The sequence below is a fragment of the Anthonomus grandis genome, chromosome 8, assembly GCF_022605725.1.
Source record: "Anthonomus grandis grandis chromosome 8, icAntGran1.3, whole genome shotgun sequence".
Taxonomy (NCBI): Eukaryota; Metazoa; Arthropoda; class Insecta; order Coleoptera; family Curculionidae; genus Anthonomus; species Anthonomus grandis.
This window is the reverse complement of record NC_065553.1, coordinates 11,013,831-11,034,086: the sequence shown is the minus strand read 5'-3', so window position 1 is coordinate 11,034,086 and position 20,256 is coordinate 11,013,831. Positions and strand designations below refer to the sequence as shown.

The window sequence follows — 20,256 nt, the reverse complement described above, 5'->3', positions numbered from 1 at the left end:
AATTTCATTGCTTAAAAGAGTCAATATCTAGTAGTGAACGACTTGTATTAACATAAAGGCGTGAATAAGTTATCAATATAAAGAATATATATTTATTACAAATAATTTTTGCTGCCCTCATATACCTCTTCTAACATCAATACTAATTTCATTAATAAGACTAATAATTTCGTAATGACGTCGATCTAATCGACAACTAAAAACTTCAAATAAATAAGTTTAAAGATAAATTATCGTCTAATTAATAAGAATCGTCTTTGTCCGGTCGTGTGATCGTATGACGCATGCATGAAAAAACACCTTAACCCGAATTGACATTGACGACTATGATATATAGACATTGACATTTAACATAACCTCCATAATTTGTTTACTTATTTGAATATATTTGTGATTAAAATTTTTCAGGCTTATTAAAACCTTATTAGAATGCTTAAACGATTAATACAATCGCGGAGTATCAAACTATTTTGCCAGAGATGTGTATTAAGCGAACTTGCCACTACCCAGCAACATATAACACACAGAAGTCAAAATGAAGAATTCAAAGATCAAGAAGTTGCTTTACCAGACAATAATTCATTATTGGAACCACTTTCTGAAGATATTTCTCACGTTAGCACCTATTTAAAACCCACATTTAATTTGGCGGCGTATGCAAATAAATCAGAAATAATTCAGGAATTTATTAAGCTTGGAGTAGATCTGCATTATATTGAGACAAAAATTAAGGACTCTGTTCCATTTATTTTAGGACTCAAGTTTGATAATATAAAGGACCATATTTTGTTTTTCAATAATTTAGGGGTAGAGTTTACTGATATAGGTAAAGTTATTACCAAAAATCCATTTATATTTAGAGAACGGCTGGACGATCTTGAAGTGAGGGTAAACTATTTAAAATTTAAAAATTTTGATGCTGAGGCAATATCTAGAATTATATCCGTGAATGCATTTTGGCTTAGTTATAGGTAAGTAATACATTGATTATGTAAATGAAAAAAGGGTAGAAGAAAGAGGTTCAAAGTTAAATTTTAAAAGAAATGAAACTTGATATCATAATACTATTAACTAAAATGAAAAACCTTTCTCCCACGAAAAAGTTAAAACTATTAAATTTCATTCAACTATTTATGTAATTAACATTTTTTATTGGTGCTAAAAAGCATGGTCTTGTGAACTAACGATTAACTATCAAACATTCCTATGCCTAAGCTAGTTGTGAAATTATGAAAAGAGGTAGAAAATGTTAGGAAGCAAATAGAAAATTCCATTTAACATTATGTTTTGCTTTGTCTTTGATAGGTCTAAAATTTACTTAATTTAAATTTGCACAACTACATTTTTCAGGTCTGACTTTACTATTTTTCATCATTACTTATACAGTTTATGTACCATCCACAATTTAAAGAGTCTGGAAGGGACCTCATAGGAAAAAAAGCTTTATTTAGATTAAACTGGCTTTTTTGCATTCCATCTATGTCAATAAGAAGTAATAAAAGTAGAATTATTTAATTATTTTGGTAAGACTATAGGCATTTACATGTAAGAGTTAAAAGCATTACTTATCCCAACCAATACTTTCCATTGAATTTTGATACATCAAATCAAGATAATCAATCATAAAATACCCCAATTAAACCAGGAAGCCAATAATTGCTATTTTTTGTCCCCTAAATACTATAATCTATTACCAACTAAGGATTTATTTATTTATAATTGACTGCCAATACAGGCACACACTTTCTAGGTGATTTCTGTACATTGTATTTATATTGTCTTTTTATTGTTTACCTATTTTGAATAAATGAAATTTCAGCACTCAAGATATAGATCAAAAACTCGGATTTTTTCAAAAAACGTTTGAGTTAAGTGGACCAGAAGTACGGCTTGTAGCTGCCAAAAAACCCCAACTGATCACATGTTACCAGCAAAAAGTAAAGGAAATTATATTTACCATAAAAGAGGAAATGGGCTTTTCCCAAGAGAATCTTAAGCACATGATTTTAATAAAACCTGCAATATTCATGACTGGTAATACATTTGAACACATATTGTTACTTAATGCTAATTAACACTTTCATTAAAATTAAATCTTTTAGGGCAACATCAGCTTATAGCCACATTTGACTATCTGCACAATACCATGCAGATTCCTCACGAGCAAATTCTACAGGAACCAGCAATTTTAAGATGTAGACATAGGAGGCTAAAGGAAAGGCATCAGTTTTTAGTGAAATTAAAAAGGGATCAGTTTAATCCTAAAAAACCAAATTACATAAATTTAATTACCATGGTAAAGGATACAGATGCAAATTTTGCTATGGAAGTGGCAAAGAGTAATGTAGAAGAATATAACATGTTTTTAAAAACCTTATAGAAATATTTTTAAGAATAAAGACACTACTAAAATATTAAAAAACAAGTTTTACTAAGGGTTCATGTTTTCGCTGCCTTGGACATTAACAGAAGTATAATTAGCTATTTCCATATAGTAGACTGTAAAAATCAGTTCCTTTTCTGACCCATTAGCTGCATGTTCTGGAGTAGGTAACTCATGACATCCAATACATTTCATATTTACTGCACCACCATCTGGTGTCACTTTTACATCACAACTAGTGCATACTGCATCAGTTGAAGAAACTTGTGCACTGAAAAAATACAAACTGGAATTATTATCAAATTCATTAACTTATTGTGCATTCCTAATGATTCTTTAAGTATTTGATGGACCTTACTCTAAGGGTATTGGTTTAGGACCAGGCATATGGGAAAATTCTATACAAGGCACATAAGGGTTTGTTTGTTTCATATCATTTGGATCTGCTGGTGGATAAGGACAGCGGCTATATTCTGGAATACGATCTTCTAAATCGCGACATACTACCTACAAAAAAAACAGCCTACAAATAGTTTGAAATTAATAAAATACCATATTTTTTTATATAAATTGTAATAGCATGTCTTACTACTACTAAAAACTACTGAATACTATTAATTACAAAAGCAAATTATTTGAAATACGTAAATCATAAAAGTTAATAATAAGCTTGTGTTTTGCAGATAGGTCTATAGTAATTTTTTAAGGAGTTTAAATAAGTCTATCATTCAAGAGTTTTTCTACAGAATTTTAGTCTCTCCAAGTAACTGGAAAAGGTGTTTAACACTATACCATATACAGGTGATTTATCAGTTAGTTATGGATTTTTTGTTATAGTAATCTCATTGTTTACTAACTGTGAGTTTCTAGAAAACATCCATAGTTGAGTGAAGGGATGAATCCAAATTGAATATCAGATAAGATGTTTAGTTTATTTAAATAATTTTAAAATCTTAAGAGCTTTTTCAAATATTTGTATGTAATTATTTATGACAGATATTAGATAAGAATTTCGCACATATCCAAAGTAGACAGATTAACAGGAGACGACTGTTTGCAAAATGCGATTTTTACCGATTTTCAGCGTATGCGATTTGATTATTCTGGATTTAGTCCAGCTTTTTGAATTGTCGGAATATTTCCATTAAAAAAAATGCTTTTTTTTGGAAAATCAAAACCAATTACTACACTCAGTTTTGAAGGAAAAATACAGCATCTACACTAAGAAAGCACAATCTTACTTTATAATTCCTATTTCGATTAAGTAAAGTTACGATTTTAAAGTTTGCGATTATTCATCGTTTTCATTTTCGTTTTTTTCTCTGCTCATTAAAATCTACTGTTTTGTTAGACGAATGAAATTCTTGTTATTGAAATTCAATTATTATAGTTTCCTTATATTGCTGTTATCTTCATTCTAATACAGTTTCGATTTTCTAAACGCAATTATTTAATACACTGGGTTATAACATTACCTTATAGAATTTTAAGATTTAAATAAATTTCTTAGTTTTAATGCCCAATCCATTAATATTTTTAAAATTAGGTGGCAATATATATATGTTCCTCATGACTTTAGAGGCTCGTTGACTTTTGTTCATAGAATGTAAAAAACCTTTATCAAGAAATACCTTGTATTTCTGTTTAGGTATAGCATCTTTTTGCATTTCTCTGATATGCTATATTTTGCAGTAACATGAATTAATTATTTAACTATAATTTCTAGACAGGCATCAATTTCCTTTTACCAGTTTCTTTACGTCGTTAATGTAAGATATTTATTTTAATTTCATACTTACTGTGTTAATATCGTGTGCAGTAACATCACAAGCCATGTAATATTCGTCTCCATAAGGAAATTTTATGTTGCCTGGAGCCACATATGTTTTATTGCAAGTGTCACAGCCTGTTGAATTTTTAATTAAACTGAGAAAAAATATTATAATAACGGTTAACCCTTTAAGAGTCATTTTCACTAGCAATTTTGAATATATTTTTGAATGATGTGATTTAGTTTATAAATATTGACATGTTAGTGGCAATATTAAATTGTCAAGTAAATTGGGGGTAATCCCAAATAACACAAAGATCTTTCAAGGATATTCTCATGTTTTAATTTACTGATTCAAAGATATCCTTAGTTCTGAAAAAAAAAATGTTGAATGTAGTGTCTAAACAAATTGCACCACTTGGAGACATTATAATGACTTTGTTTTTTGGTTAAAAAGCTTGACACTCATGAAAACCTAATTTAATTACCTTAATACTATCAACTTTTTAGTAACATTATAAAGAATTATATTGTATTCAAAAATCATTTTTATAAGCCAAAAAAATACCATTTTATTGTAGAAATAAAGACCTCAGAAACATGGATATTTAATATTTTAGAGTCTGTAAATAATGATCCTAAAGCAATAAAATAATACATCTTAAAGGCATCGGTTTCAGGTCTCAAAACATTATGAATATGAAAAAACGACATGAATATTAATTATACATAAAGAGAGATTCATACAGTCAAATTATTTGGAGTATGCATATATGAATATGTGTCGTTAAGACATTGCAGGGAACTTATTATGTCAAAATTATTCTAAATATATGCTAAAGTTGTTTTCTAGTGTAGCTGAGACAACCATACAAAACCATACCTACGACCAATGATTGTTCGATGAAGGCACTTAAGGACCAAATTATTATTCCTTTTACAAAACTTCAATACACTGGTGTCTTTCCTTCTTTTATAGATTTAGAATCATACCAAGTAGACAGTAATTAATTTTTTATTGCAGTTGCTTAGTGAGCGTAAGCAGAATTTTTAATGAAATAATCTCTGATGAGACAGAGCTGATGTATGGAGTTCCTCAGGTATCAATATTTGATCCATTGCTTTTCTTGATCTATATTAATGACATCCATCACTCAATAACTTAATGCAAACTTGTATTATTTGCTGACGACTCTACCTTTACCGTCAGACATTGCGATTAAAGGAATCTTAATAATCAAGTGAGTACTTTTATAGGTATTTTTAAGGGAATGATATCGGGTAAAGAAAGTCGCAGTAAATGAGCCAATGACTGAGAGGTGCTCAAGCTTTGGATCAAGATATATTCTAGGGCAGAACATAACTGAGTTGCAATTTTTGAGAATATGATACTGAAAATACACCCTCATTAGAATGCTGGTGTATAATTAGGATTGGTCACTGTTTGAGTTGCCAATTAAATTTATATTGAGTTTGATTTTTTTTATTTATTTTCTTTAAGAGGTTTTGGCATTGAGGGGACGATATCTTGATCCGATTCCACCTTAAAGTTTGATAAGCACATTGACATAACTACTGGTCGTTATTATCAAAAACAATATTTATTTAAATAACATTTTTGTCCTTCCGTTAAAAAAATCTAAACATATTCAAAATATTATTTCTATAGATTGATTTTAAAATATCGCCATCTATTGAACAACTTTAAAGCTTTACTTATTATCGATATTTTTCTTTTATTACCGATTCAACTATAAGAGAAATCTGTAAGATTATATTTGGCTATTTATATCAGGTAGTTAATTTACTTCTGTAATTCTTGATCAGATGCCAGGAAAATCTCGAAAGACCAGAAGTTTTGAAATGTAATTTTATTTAAACAAGTTATTCATCATTCATTACAGTTTATTCATCATCACGTTCACACTGAGCAATATCAATCAACTCCTTTGGACATTCAACTTGATAAAAAGAGACGCTGGGGTTGGAAACTCCTTCCATAAAGTCCCACCTCCAGTTACATCCAGGTTGAAGTGCTGAGGGAAGCTCACTGCATTGATCTTGAGTAGAAATGCCTCCATAACTAACAATAGAAATTAATATTAAAGTGACTCATTTATAAGGGATATTTTTAATGGTTTACTTACGCCTCACCCCATCCTTGTTCTGGGTCAGCTCCCCATTGTCTGTAACACCCAAGCGGGTAAATGCCAACTCCACCTCCGGGAATTTCTATATCAAACTGGTTTTGCGCTAAAGGTTCTCCAGTATTGGTAATGAGGGCTAGAAGAGATTTTCCTGCCAGATCCCCCTTAAAGTTCAAGAGAAGGCAATGGCAGCAATGGCTGTTATCAACTCCACCTATTAACCAATTTAAATTAAATTAGTTTTCTAATTTATGAGTAAATGCATTATAGTCGGATTACCGAACAGATGGAGTAAATGATGTGTACGAAATATAGGCCCGCCCATCGATGCAACCTTGGCAGATTTAGACGAGGAGAATTATGCCTACTTATTTTAAATTATTTTACCGTACAGCTTTGCTTTGTAAGCAGCTTTTTTAAAATAGTGCACAAAATTATGCATTTTGCATAATACATGCATTATTTTTGTTTTATTTGGTGAACGTATATGTTTTTTGTAATGTTCTGTATCTGATGATGGCTGTTTACACAGCCGAAATGCATAATACATTTACCTAAGTGACCTATATGCATTTTTCTTGGAGATAAAGACTTCCCCTATTTATAATCTTTATATTTGGGTTTACTGAAAAGGGATAGGTAATCCTTTTAAGTAATCGTGCCAGACATTTAGGGTGTAATTGGCCAGGTTCATCAGAACCGAGCGCTACCTGAGCGCTGGAAGTTTGGCCTATAATAGTAAGGACCAATAAAAATTGTCATACCTGAGCAACAATCGAGCGCTCAGGGAGCGCTTTTTTCTGATGAACCCGGCCATTATAAAATATAATTTTATGATCATAATCTGGTTTTGAGAATTACTTAAGTCGCTTTTATCTTTTTTTAAATATGTGTTTTAAAATGAAAGAAGGAATAACAAGTTAGGGGCTGCGCTGGTAGGCCTGTGTGGCCCATTTAAATTAGATATAAGCACAATCTCAATTTTTCAATATTGCGAAGATTCAAATATTCGAATAGCAGAAAATTCAACCAAACCGATCTAAAGCCGCTCGACTAATAAAATTAAATAAAACCTCAAGTCATGAACCCTATCGAGGCTCTAGGTCTCATCTCCGGCGCAGAACGATCACGTGACCACTCCGTGTGTTGGGTAACCCAAGTATAGATTTGAAGAATAAGGTTTTTTTGTTATATCTGTTGAGTAATTTATAGTATTATATAAATGCAGAGAGCTGCACAAAACGTACCAGTAAATGAAGCAGCTACAAATCCGTATGATAAAGTTGAATTTACGATCCACGGTTGTTGATTGTTGCAAGTAAAGGCATTTCCGCTATAATCTTCAGCACAACTAGCGAGAAAATCTTATGAATATGGATAGTGACAAAAAAAATTGGTTTTTACCCAGATTGAACACTATCATTTACAGGAGTCACTCCATCAATGTCACATGTCAGAACGGCCTTTTTCTGATTAGTTTGGTAGCTCCATCCACAAGACGGTTTACAGCAGTCCCAGTATCGCGTGGTGAGACCATCCCCGGATATTCCATTGGGAATAGGGACGATATCGGGAGAAGTCTCTGCCAAAGCTGAAAGCAGCAAAAAGTGTGTTAAATTAATTGTTGAATCTATTTCTGACAGAACTTACCATATGTTGCTAAGCAAAGAGCTATGAATAAGGAACTCATTTTGAAAAATACACTTAACATTTGTAAAAATGTTTTGGTTTCCTATTGTTATATAAGGTCTTTATCTGTAAATTTATATCTGATAACGTTATTATAGGTACTTGAAGTTCCTTGTTCAATATGTAACACCTACTTAAAATTAATTGAATTAAATTACTATAAATAAATCATTTAAGAAATTTGTTTTTGTTTGCGTAGCACTTTTATAATTTTCATATATGTTCTAAAAGAGTTACAGTTAGTTATTATAATAATTTTAAAATTACATTTTAAAAACTGTTTTAAGAAATTTCTATTGAAAAAAAGCTTATTAGACTGTAAGGAAAGCATGAACATTATTTACGATCGCTAAAGATATTTTTTGAAATTTGCATTTATGGAATATATAATCCAATAATATTCCAGTAGAAAATTTTTTGGCATAGGTATTATATTTTGGGTATATTTCGAATTTATTTCTTATATAAATTTATATATCAGATCATCGATCAAAAAGTACTTTTTGATGATCCGATAAAATTTCAAAAAATTCGCATAACTGAAGTATCTGAAAATAATTGCATTTTCTCGATGAGCTTTTTTATTCATAGTCATTATCGCTAAAAATTGTTCTCAAAATCTGATGATACAGTTCTTAAAGATAATATTATATCCATATTATGAGATTATAAAATATTTCAAGCTATTATGAATAAAGTAAGTATAATGATTGTGAGATGAAAGATAATATAATAAGCAATAAAAAATTCTTTAATAGGTTGCAGGGTGACACTGAAGGCTCCAGTAATATTCCGCCATCATATGGGTATCCCACTTCCTTAGTATCTCTCTTCCATATTTGTGATGTCGTGATGTAACTTCTTCTGCATTCAATTCGAAAGGAGATTATTAGGAGGGTAGTAAAAATTACTGTGCAAATAATTCACTTCGATATTCATTTTACAATATTCATCTTGGTTGGAATCTTTCGTATAACGATTATCACTTTACACAGACCAAAACTGACTCAAACTATTTTAATCTTTTCCCGAAGATGCTAACTTTGTTAGCGAAATACATGCCGAGAATAAAATAAAGAGTTTTGGCCTATTTTCTGACTTATAATACAGTCGAATTTCTTAAAATTCATTAGCAAGGTGCTCACTAATGCTTTGTAATTAGTCGACTTATATTTAAATCTTGTACTATGGATTCAAATGATAACCAAGCGCGTCTTTTCTCAAATAGCATCCGTTAAGCCACTGGATATCAAATGGCTGTCCCCCTTTTGGATATACTGTCTATCCTATCCACATCCGAAAATAGCCCAAAAGAAAAAGATGTTACAATGGACAACGACACAATCTTGGACGTCCATTTCGAATCCATTATTATTTGTCCTATAATGGACACTTATTTGGACCATTTTTGAACACATTTTCTTGATGTGGTTCAAAACAGAAAATTTTCTTAAAAGGGTTTTCGTATTAGAAAAAATAGCCAAAATAAATTTATTCTTTATTATTCTTCATTTTTGAATGGTATCTTTTCATTAGCGCGTCGAAGGTATTTTCATGATGTAGGTATAGGGAAGAAGCTGCTGGTGTAATTAGTTCAAATCCCAAAAAAAATCAATTTTTGGTAAAAAAATTTAATACGGGGGATACACGAAAAATCACAAAATTTGGAGATCGATATCTCGGCTTCTATGGGAAAACGTCGCGAAAATTCCAACGGTTTTGACTTAGCTTTGTCCTTCTGAATCCAACGAGACCATTCGCGCGGTCATAGCTCTAATATTAGTCGAGATTTTGCATTTTAGGTGCCCATTTTTGGGCTTAAAAAACGAGGTCCAAACATGCCGTCTTCCGAATTTTCAATGTGCTCTCATCACCTTAGTTCTGATCTAATCCCATTATAACCTGGTATTTTCATGATGTAGGTGATGAGAACAAGCCACTGGTATAGTTAGTTCAAGTTCCAAAAAAATCAATTTTTTGTGAAAAAATTCGATACAGAGGGGTATACCCGCAAAATGAAAAATCCCAAACTTTGCAGATCGATATATCAGTTTCCATGGGCACCATCGGAGAAGTCCCAATGGTTTTGACTTAGTTTTGCCCTTCTAAACCCAAGGAGACCATCCGCGAGGTCGTAGCCTGCATATTAGCCAAGATCTCACATTTTTAGTGCCCATTTTTGGGGCTTAAAAACGAGGTCCAAAAATTACTTTTCCAATATTCAAATTGCTCTCATATCAGTTCTGGTCAAATCCCGTTATAAGCAGGTATTTTTCATGATGTGGGTGATGTCAGACCCTTAGTTTTGATCCAATTTCGTTATAACCCGGTACTTTCTAAGACCAAATCATGACCGCCGCTAATCCTGCAAATTTGAATTATTACTTATCCTCCATTATCAGAAACACCGCCGTCCTCTTTAGATTCACCTTTATAATGCCATTCTTTACCCATACATATAAAAACACATACAAAAATTCAAAACATAAACACATTTGCTCATAGTAATACTAAGTTCTAAGAACTATCCTAATACTTTAATGATATTCTAAAATCATTAATTTTAATATTACCCCTACTTTGATTGTAGTCATTTTAGTAGAAACTTACTAGTTTGCATCCTTGATTAGAAATATTATGCGATCTTAAGCATTTTTTCTTTTTCTTCTATATGAATATATCATGATTATTTTTCTTTTACTAGTCTTTTCCTTTTATTATTTCTTTCAAGATATTTTAAAAATAAATAGAATATTGACTAAAATATTCCTAGCGGAAAACGTATTCCGACGGCAAGTCTCATCAATTATTTGTTATTTTTTCCACAGAGAGCGGCGGCTTCGTTTTGCCTGAAAAGGTATTGCACCAATGGAAATTCAATTAACTAGAACCAATTTAGATTCAAATTTTAATATAAAAATAAAGCTTTTTATGAAAAAAGAACCGAAATTAAATAAAGCGACAAAAAACTATTCTGAAAATAATATATTTTTCACTTTTTGCTCTTTCGCGACCCTCTCGGGCTCGAGAAGTATTTTTACGACATAACCGCAAAATAAACACCCAGTAGTCATTTGTTTTAATTACACTGTCCTCTAAAACTAAAATATGCTTACACTTTACAGTTTTCTGTGCGACGCTATGCCGGCGGCCGCCATTTATCATTGGTCTGTCCTCTTTTTAGTCTCTAAGGGCGTCAGCTACAAAATTTCCCCAGAGGGTATATGGAGGGGATTACTTTATTGCATTTGACTTAGATTTGTCAGCACATGTTGTGTCTTAAGAGGTTTTTTATATTTTTATTTTTTCTTCATTAAAAGGGGCTCAACTTCTCTCCTGCGTTCTTTCTATAGTTGTACTTGTCACATAAGTCGCATTGGGTATAAAAACAAATAAGTTCCTTTTACTAAAATAAGTTGTATTATATGAGTATAACTTAAAAATAGAAGGAATTAACTGTTTCGGAGATTACGTTCGAAATAAGAAATAAAATATATTTTTCTACACTCTCCGTGGTTTTATTAGCGAAATAAAATTCGCTTCAATTAGTCATAGGCAAAAAAATTACATGGTTGGGTTTTGGCTAACATTATTAAGTCAAGTATTTATATGTTTTGCTTGAATCATAAGAAAAAGCATCCAAGTAAAATACTGCTTATTGAAAAATACGGATCATAAAGGTATATAATGGTAATAGTATTTAAAGTAAAAAAATATGCCTTGTTTGGAATACTATATACCATTAGGCCTGGTCTACAAATCGCTTACCAGTATCTTTCACGTAATTAATACCGGATCCGATTTGAATACAGAAGGTTCCGGGGTTTAAATACGCTTAATCTTTATATATAATTTTATTTAAGAACGTTAGTTGGTACAAGAAGGAAAGATTTTAGATTTAAAACATTCATTTATTAATTCATAATGTAACGATATTGGAAACGCCCAGAAATTCCAACCGTTATCCGTTATTCAAGAATTACGTAATCGACACACCGCACGACGTCTCTGGAGATGCGTGGAAGGTCATCGAATCTTCCGGAATTGTGGTCTGCCGAGTATATAAGAAGTTGCTGAGAGTTAATTGACAATTCAGTGCAGTGCAGTTCGGAATATTGGCTCTAGTTAATTGAATTTTTTAATTTGTTTCAGTGCCAAAATAAAACAAAAATATAACATAAAAAGAAAACATATTTTCCTGTTATCAAACCAGGCTATAGAGGTTTAAAATTTACGATACTTATAATAGTAATAATTCGAGGAACCCAGCCAAATATCGCCCTATCATGTGTCTGTCTGCCTTCCTTCCTACAACTTATAATCTGTAACCGGTGCAAGGAGTTCACTATCGATGGTAGATTGTAACATGGTTTTCGATTCTGTACTTTACTGGTGGCTACTAAAGATTTTTAGCAACGATAAGGTAGATCCTAAAGTAATACATTTCTTGCAAACCACAATGGACAACTGGAAAACTCCAATTATCGTTGACTAAAAGATCCAAACTAATAAAATATCAATAGAGAAGCGAATACTAAGGTGTTTTAGTGCACTGACGTTTTGTCTATGTCTGTTTCTAAGCCCAATCTCGAAGGAATTGAATTGAACCTCGTACAGATACAACAGAAAACAGTTCATTTAGGCTAAGTCATAGCTTTACATGGCCGACATAAAATTATATGCATCAAGCAAAAACCTTTAAAATGAACTGACTAACTAAGCCAAATAAGTACTGACATTGGAGTGACGTTTGGAATTTATGTAAATTTATGAAGCGCTTCAGAAATCAGAATCTACAAATATCAGTGTTGGATACAGAGGCCTACAAATACCTAAACATGTTACAAACGAACAAGATTGATCAAAAGTACATAAAACAGTAACTAGAACAAGAATTAGGAACTTCCCAATAAGCAATTTTTCGACGCGACAACGTTGTATTGTTACGTTTTCTTAACTGTAGAGACAAACCCGTTTTACACCAATTTGAAAAAGAGAATTATTTGGTTGTCTCAACGTTACGCAGTGACTATATCCGTTAACTTTCTAAACGCTTTTGCAACGTCTTTAGAGTTACTGATTTTTGGACGGATGGACGCCATAATAACAAAAAAATTAATTACTTTTTTAAGAATAAACTAATAGGTAACTCCAGTAGGCAGCTACTCCAAAAATACAACCGTTTTAATCCATCTTTTGAACAGTCCTTATTAATATTTGTTTTGTATGTAGATTAATATAGTGAATTATACAGGTAAAATACCCGTTTTGAAAGATTTACAAGCACTTAATTTATAAACGGAACATAGTTTATAAGTAATTTTTTTTATTGGAAACCCGCTGACGTTGTCCCTGGTTAGCCTGAAGCAAGAGGAACAGAGAGAACGGATGGAACTAACCTAAAATTTTAATATTTCAATTATTGTTTGCAGTTTGTTGCTGCATACGCACGTTCTTTTACAAACTTTAATAAACAAAAACTTTAACTTTTAGAAAAAAATTCATAAGCTCTTCGAAAAATATAAACCCAGAATGTAATGTCTCATTGCTGCTGCTGCTATATAAATCCTAAAAAATAAAACTTTATAAAATTTACCATTTTTAACAAACTGGTTAGTCTTGTGTAAAGAAAGGCTATAAACTAGGATATAGGAACCATGAAGGAAACCATTTACAAAAAGCAAACCCAGTATTTTAAACTTTAAATATGTAAAATTTAATACAAACCTTTTCACTGCTATCTTCCGCCACTTCCATTAATTCTACATAATCCAAATCAACTTTAGGTAAGCTAGTGGTAGGCATTTTTGCATCCATTGCATTTTTTCTTGCGTCTGTAGTAAGTTGCAGAATATTTAGCATGCAGAAGTCTTTATATCTCTTAATTTTTTAAAGCAAAACGAAAATAATAAATCCCAATAATTCCAAGCAAAAAATTTATTATAAAAATAAAAATATATATTAAGTAGGTTATGTTGAATACTTTTTCTTCCTCTTATTGCATCTACCTTTGTTTTTCATCTTCTGCTTAAAACTCTTAACATGTCAAAAAGCTCCCTCTACAGCGACAAATGCTCAACATATACGATCAGGCAATGTAATACCCATTCGGTAACGATGAGGAAACGTTGTCCTTGCTGGGTTATTGATTCGAAAAATTGTACACGTCTGCACGTCATTGTTTTAAGTGTAAAATACTACTGCTACCATCTATAGTAAAAAAATACGTGTTAAAACAGCAGAGTTTTACAACAGTTGCGATACAGGTGCAGTACGTCGAAGTTTGGTCGAAAATAAACGTCGTTGCAAAACCAACTAAATTTTGCACTAAAAACAACGTTGCAACTAGTGAAAATAAGAGTAACTTAGGTGACTGCAAATTGTTACTTGGGTTGACTCACGTTGATTATGAAAACAAAACTAAACTCTAAAAACCTCTAAAAAATCCTTCAATATGTATGGAATTCAGTGCTTAACATGTCTAGTGTACCACTGACCTAAATAGCATTAACAACAAAATAACAAAATTTAGAATGAGCTATCCAAAGTCCGCGATAGAGGGACATAATTTTCCAAGAGAACTCGGTGAAAAAAAAGGGACAGATATTAAAGAACTCTGCACAAGTCAAGTTTAACAAGTCAGACACTTCTTTCACAACAAAACTAGTACTGTCTATGATGATATCAAGAGAGTGGACAAAAATCTTACAATATTAGATCCATCTAAGAAAATTCATACTTCCTAAGGTGAAATACTTTCTGTAGAAGCTTTGACTATACCGTAAAAGTTTATGGCCGATATCTACACAAATCTAACCAACGACAACATCGATTCTAAAGCTTCTGTAGGCGGCTTGTCGAAGGTTCACTATTCCAAGAGACAAAATGGCTTTCTCCTAGCAATTCTATTTCCTAGACTACTTAACAGATGGAACCTACCTAATTTGATAGGCATGCTGTTAAAATCTTTGTGTTAAAATACTATTGGGAATTGGTGACCTAAACTTATACCAATAATTTATATGATATTTCTCGTATAAACAGTGATGTCAATATCGTATTTTAATTTTTTTATTAAGTGGATGCTCAACCAATAAAAAATATTTCTATCTTGCCATCTTGTGATGCCAGATAACAGAAGTGTCATATGCAAACAAGTAAATAATCCTTAGACGTGTTATAGTGAATATAAGTCAACAGAGAACCCAAGACTATCCCCTAAGGGACACCTCAGTTGAGGTCCATAAAAATATCTCGTACCCCCAAACATATAACAATCAACTGACAGCAACCTTAAGTATCACTCAAACCATGATAATCACTACTATTCAAGCTTCTGCATCATTTATCGTATTTATCGTCTGTAATTCACACAATCAAATGCCTTCCATAAATCATGAAATACTGCCGCAACCGAATAATCTTCGAAAATCAAACTGCTTAGGAGTAATCAATTTGCAATCTGTCAGATAATCCCACGTTCGTTTTTTGACCACTTTTTCGATATTCTTTGAGAATGTTGACAAAAGGGATATTAGCCAAAAATATATTATTTATTATAACAGCTCCTTTGTGAACGAAAATAACGTCAAGATCCCTTATAAACAAACGACTCATTTATAGCACAAGGCAATAAGAGCACTATTTTTATCAAAACGTATGCAGATTCTTTATCCTTTTCGCAAGAGTTTATGTTCTTGATTTTCTAAAGGTTAAAAAGAAGTTCCTCGGCCACAACAGTCAAAATTTTGAAAGACTGGAGAACCGATGTATCTGTCAAATAGCTTAGTGGTTCCTTACCACCAAGAATATTCTGTGTTATAGTACTTGTGTTTCTATAATAAAATTGACTTAATATTTTGACATTAACTTAATTTTTGTGAAGTATACCGGGTGACACAGGAAAAAGGGAACACTTAAAAATTTTTTTACTTTTTAAGATAAACAAATGAAATTTGGTATATCAATAGAATAGTCATGAGAGCATCTTTTGATATATTCTATTATTTTTTATTACTTCCTGTTTAACAGGTTTAAATGTGATACTAACTTTTTTATTTTAAATGGGATAATGGGTATATTATTACGTATTTTGATAGAAAATAATATTCTGAGAATAATGATACCGCGTTTGCCACTCTTTGTTTTATGTTCATAAAAAAATATTTTTTTTAAATTTTTGAATAAGGTGTCATAAATGCAGTAAAAATTTTAATTTTTAATCAAATAATTACCGAAAAATAATAATTTACATTGTGTTTTAATACTTAAATTAATTTTATAGAAATACAGTCAGCAAGCATTTCAAATTTTAGTAGACGTTGAAATTTTTTCAAAAACGACGGCTAATTTAGTTGAATAACAAATAATAATTGAACTTGAAAGCTATTAGATTATTATTAGACTTGGAGATTACTATTAGATTATTAGACTGCTATTTAGAAAAATAAAGTAAATGCTAAAATTAATGGTTTGGACATTTTAAATAGGCGTGAAAAAGATTTAAATCATAAAATATTCTAGCGATATACTAAATTTCATTTGTTTATCTTAAATAGTAAAAAAGTTATTAAGTGTTTCCTCTTTCCTGTGTCACCCGGTATATGCAACTTTATTATGAAGGCCATTTATTTTGTTCTAGCTTTTTTGCTGCTATTTTTATAATATGATCTTTTGCCATTTTATTTAACCGTTTATGCAAATTACGATAACAATTACAATATCCTAAAAACCAAATTACCCTTATATTTAGCCTATAATTTTGCCTTAAATAACTTAACGAACGAAGGCTGTTATTTATTCTCTTTAAGAAAATGCATTAAGACTACAGTTATTAAGGAAAACTCCACGAAAGGCATCCAATTAAATATATCAAATATAATTATTCAAGATTCGGAATATGAAGGTCTTATGTATTCAGTAGTCAGCAATTAGTTAAAAAGCAAAGAAAAATAAAAGAGCATTCGACGTTTCATCAAGACGAAGTTCCTTCTTATTATAAAAGCTTCTGCCTGAACGTTTTCTAAAAGATGAGTTAAAAGGTTCGTCAGATAATCGATTCGAAAAATGTTATGCAACTGATCTGAAGTTATCATATCATTTTCTCTCTAATTGGGAAAAAACAGGAAGAATGCCATCCCTGCAAGACTTAAAGTTACAGTTCTGGCATAAATGTGTAATATACATCTCCATGAAAACAAAAATATATAAATTTAAAATTTATTAAGTTGTCTATTCAACCATATGAATAAGAATCAAATTAGTTGACGTGTAAGGGAATGGTAAGCAAAAATGTGTGTTAATAATGGATATTTTATCGACCCTAAGCATCATTTTAAAGGGCATACAATGCAGTGCTGCTCAACAGGGTCAAAAAATTAAAGTTAATAATCTTATAAGCATTTAAAGTATGAAAAGGTATGTTAAGAATTAATAGTTTATTCAGTTTCAAGAAATTATTCTATTAATGGTCAAAATGATTGTTATTACTTGGTAGACAACAATCAAACCAATTTTGAAATTCTTTACGAAAATTGGTAAGGAACAAGAACAAGATTGGGTTCAATTAAGCAATGATATTTTAAAGGAACGTTGTCTCATAAAACAAGCAGTATTTTCGGGCTTGCTTGATATACTGTGATCATTTGTTGTTAGTTGTGACCAAAGAAAAAGCTTTAATCAAGTTAAGTCTGGAGTTCATGCGGGCCATTTAATTACACTACGTGTACCAATCAACATTTCTGGAAAACGACTATTGAGCCACTTTCAACTATCGGAGCGTTATATAAAAAAATTTTATCAGGATTTTTAAAAGGTTGATTGACGGAAGCGTATATTCTGCTTTCTAAAATATTTAAATAAATTTGCCCAATTAAATTATTTAAAAAAAATTACCCGATGATTTCATTTCCTTTCTGCTATTAGCACATTAATTTTTTAGAAATATTGAGTATTTTTGGCAAATATCGTAAATATTTTTTATTTAAAAAAAATATATTTCTACTTAATAAATTGAGTCTCATTTATCTTGTAAATTGGTTCAACTTGGATTAGTTTCCTTGGCGAGTTTTGCTTAGTTCCTTTCTTAAAAAGTTAACTCTAATCTAATACGAGAATAACACTCACCAAATACCTATATTACGTCCAATTTAAAAAATAACCTAGTTCCAACTTCTGCGATTCCCATGAGGTCACCATCTAATGGGGTAAAAACGGCGCTCGAAAAACTGCCGCTCTCAATGGACCTCTAATTTCATTCAAGTTGTCGATAAAATGGTCTGATTGCCCTTTAGCAGTTGTAAGCTATTATTAGGGGCTGAACTGGGAATTTTACCTTCTAAAACGGGCCCCGGTGGTAAAATTCGCACGTCGCGTCGTGATATTGTGCTGCTGGTTACAAATTATTTTTCCTATAGTGGGTTTTACGTCGAGCTGTTGGTATTTTTATACATTGATTGGAATAGAGAGTTCAGTAACAATACGCTTTCTGTTTTAATTGTGTATTTTAATTGTTCAGTTTTGCATTTTTTTTTGTGTGAATTAATAACGTACAAGTAGTAGGGAAAATAATTGCACTTATTGAAAAAATGTTTAATTTTTATTTCATTTTTTACGATATGGAGACGAATTCTTTGAGGATTTTCTGATCTTTGAGTTCGGAAGTACTGTTTTTAGAATGTACCTACATTATTATACAGTAAGACAATTTTACTTTAAAAGAACTATTTATATACTTTATATAATATATCTAATATATCTCTATATATTTTCTATGATTTTGGTCTTTTGAAATTATAAGAGACGGAACTTAAAGGGAGATTAAAAGCAGAATAGAAGAAAATTGAGTAGTCCATACAAGATAAAATCGAAATTTACTAACAGTAAATACTAAAGTTATTTATAAACTTTTTTCTAAATTAAATTAAACCCACGTCGACCCTACTCTTTTGATTGAGTTCATTTAACTTTAATCCTGAGTCAGTTTTTGTACAAGAACATTAGCAGATAATAGATATAAATTAAAAACATATTAAAAAAAACATTATAAAAGAGTCACGCGACATTTTAACGAAGAAGTGAGTGAAAATACATAAAATTATTTTTGTTTTAATCTCACATTGGCTAATATACAAAAGAGCTTTTTCAACCCACTAATGTTCACAGCTCCAGATCCATTCCTTTATTATTTACTTATTTATATTTTAAGCATATATTTAATTCACCATATTGTATCAACTTTAAGTAGTTTTTGCAGTATATTATGTTCTCTTGTAAAATTTTCCAACATAACTATCCCTTACTCATCACATTTTTTTTATATACATATACAGAGTGCTCTATTTGTCCATGTGTGACTATTGCTATTTCCGAAACTATAGGAGATACGAGGACGGTTAAATTAGGAAAAAGTTACGAATTTGCTGAAATAAGTTACAAATGATGCTTATTCTAAATCATTTTACAGCGTTGCGAAATGTTTATTAGTTCGTGAATTACAGGGTAATTTATAAGAAACGCCAAATTCTAGTTTAATTATTATTTCCAAAACTTTTGATTCTAGAAACTTACTTTTAATTACAAAGTTTTATAATTTTTTGTGCTCTACAAAACTTGACCTTTATTTTTTTATGACTTTTAGTATCTTCAACGGCTATTGACTTTTTTATTTGAATACCGGCCTGCATTTTTTATAATTTATTTTAAAATCATTTTTTATTCCTTTTAAAATTATGTATCATTCATACGTTTTTTTCCTTAATGTAGGTCTGATTTTATTTAAATTGTAAATCAATTATTTATTAATACATTAAAGTTTATATTTTTTTATATTTATAACACTATAAAAGTGGCAAAATTAATAATAATTCCGCTTAAGATCAAATAATGACTTGGTTTTTTAAATAGCCTTTAAAGAGTGTACCATTTGTTGAGCTGTCATCGATTTCTTTATTCAATAATCATCTGCTGAATAACATTATTGCTACTAAATATTAAAGAAAAGTATTAAAAGGAGCTATTTAAAAAAATAAATATAACAACAATGATCTGACTAACTTTATAATACATTTATTTTTAATAAACAATATAATAATGAACAAAAATAATTCCAGAACTTATTTAAAATAAATAAAGGCTCTTAAAGATCAGTACATAATTATAATATATTTTTTATTACCATTATTTTGTAAGCGTTTTCGCTCATTGGTTACAATGTTTCTTTGAATGTTCCTTAACATTTGCGGATTGCAATGTTAAGGAACATTCAA

At 30.7% G+C, this 20,256-nt stretch overlaps 3 protein-coding genes across 4 annotated transcripts; 1 reads left to right on the top strand and 2 right to left on the bottom strand.

The window, feature by feature from the left end:
- The first annotated feature begins 359 nt into the window (after positions 1-359).
- On the top strand, positions 360-2,425 carry LOC126739853 (transcription termination factor 3, mitochondrial). Its single transcript, XM_050445671.1, has 3 exons — positions 360-971; positions 1,820-2,034; positions 2,103-2,425. The coding sequence occupies exons 1-3, from the start codon at positions 430-432 to the stop codon at positions 2,378-2,380; spliced, it is 1,035 nt and encodes a 344-aa protein (XP_050301628.1). The 5' UTR covers positions 360-429; the 3' UTR covers positions 2,381-2,425.
- On the bottom strand, positions 2,413-4,438 carry LOC126739854 (uncharacterized). Of its 2 annotated transcripts, none has more exons than XM_050445673.1 (3): positions 4,183-4,438; positions 2,742-2,890; positions 2,413-2,654 (listed from the first exon to the last, which is right to left on the bottom strand). In XM_050445673.1, the coding sequence occupies exons 1-3, from the start codon at positions 4,351-4,353 to the stop codon at positions 2,432-2,434; spliced, it is 543 nt and encodes a 180-aa protein (XP_050301630.1). In that variant the 5' UTR covers positions 4,354-4,438; the 3' UTR covers positions 2,413-2,431. The 2 variants fall into 2 exon arrangements, with proteins under 2 accessions (XP_050301630.1, XP_050301629.1); XM_050445672.1 differs by having other exon boundaries at positions 2,742-2,886; positions 4,179-4,434.
- Positions 4,439-6,008: 1,570 nt separating this feature from the next.
- Positions 6,009-8,116, bottom strand: LOC126739823 (endoglucanase-like). Its single transcript, XM_050445645.1, has 5 exons — positions 7,952-8,116; positions 7,706-7,892; positions 7,549-7,652; positions 6,302-6,515; positions 6,009-6,237 (listed from the first exon to the last, which is right to left on the bottom strand). The coding sequence occupies exons 1-5, from the start codon at positions 8,010-8,012 to the stop codon at positions 6,060-6,062; spliced, it is 744 nt and encodes a 247-aa protein (XP_050301602.1). The 5' UTR covers positions 8,013-8,116; the 3' UTR covers positions 6,009-6,059.
- Between the last annotated feature and the right edge of the window lie 12,140 nt (positions 8,117-20,256).

Coding starts and splice junctions, on each gene's coding strand:
- LOC126739853 (XM_050445671.1), top strand. CDS start 430: ATGCTTAAACGATTAATACAATCGCGGAGTATCAAACTATTTTGCCAG. Junction 972..1,819: donor GCATTTTGGCTTAGTTATAG/GTAAGTAATACA, acceptor ATGAAATTTCAG/CACTCAAGATATAGATCAAA. Junction 2,035..2,102: donor ACCTGCAATATTCATGACTG/GTAATACATTTG, acceptor TAAATCTTTTAG/GGCAACATCAGCTTATAGCC.
- LOC126739854 (XM_050445673.1), bottom strand. CDS start 4,353: ATGACTCTTAAAGGGTTAACCGTTATTATAATATTTTTTCTCAGTTTA. Junction 2,891..4,182: donor CTGCACACGATATTAACACA/GTAAGTATGAAA, acceptor TTTTTTTTGTAG/GTAGTATGTCGCGATTTAGA. Junction 2,655..2,741: donor CCTAAACCAATACCCTTAGA/GTAAGGTCCATC, acceptor GTATTTTTTCAG/TGCACAAGTTTCTTCAACTG.
- LOC126739823 (XM_050445645.1), bottom strand. CDS start 8,012: ATGTTAAGTGTATTTTTCAAAATGAGTTCCTTATTCATAGCTCTTTGC. Junction 7,893..7,951: donor TCTTTGCTTAGCAACATATG/GTAAGTTCTGTC, acceptor TGCTGCTTTCAG/CTTTGGCAGAGACTTCTCCC. Junction 6,238..6,301: donor GAACAAGGATGGGGTGAGGC/GTAAGTAAACCA, acceptor TTCTATTGTTAG/TTATGGAGGCATTTCTACTC.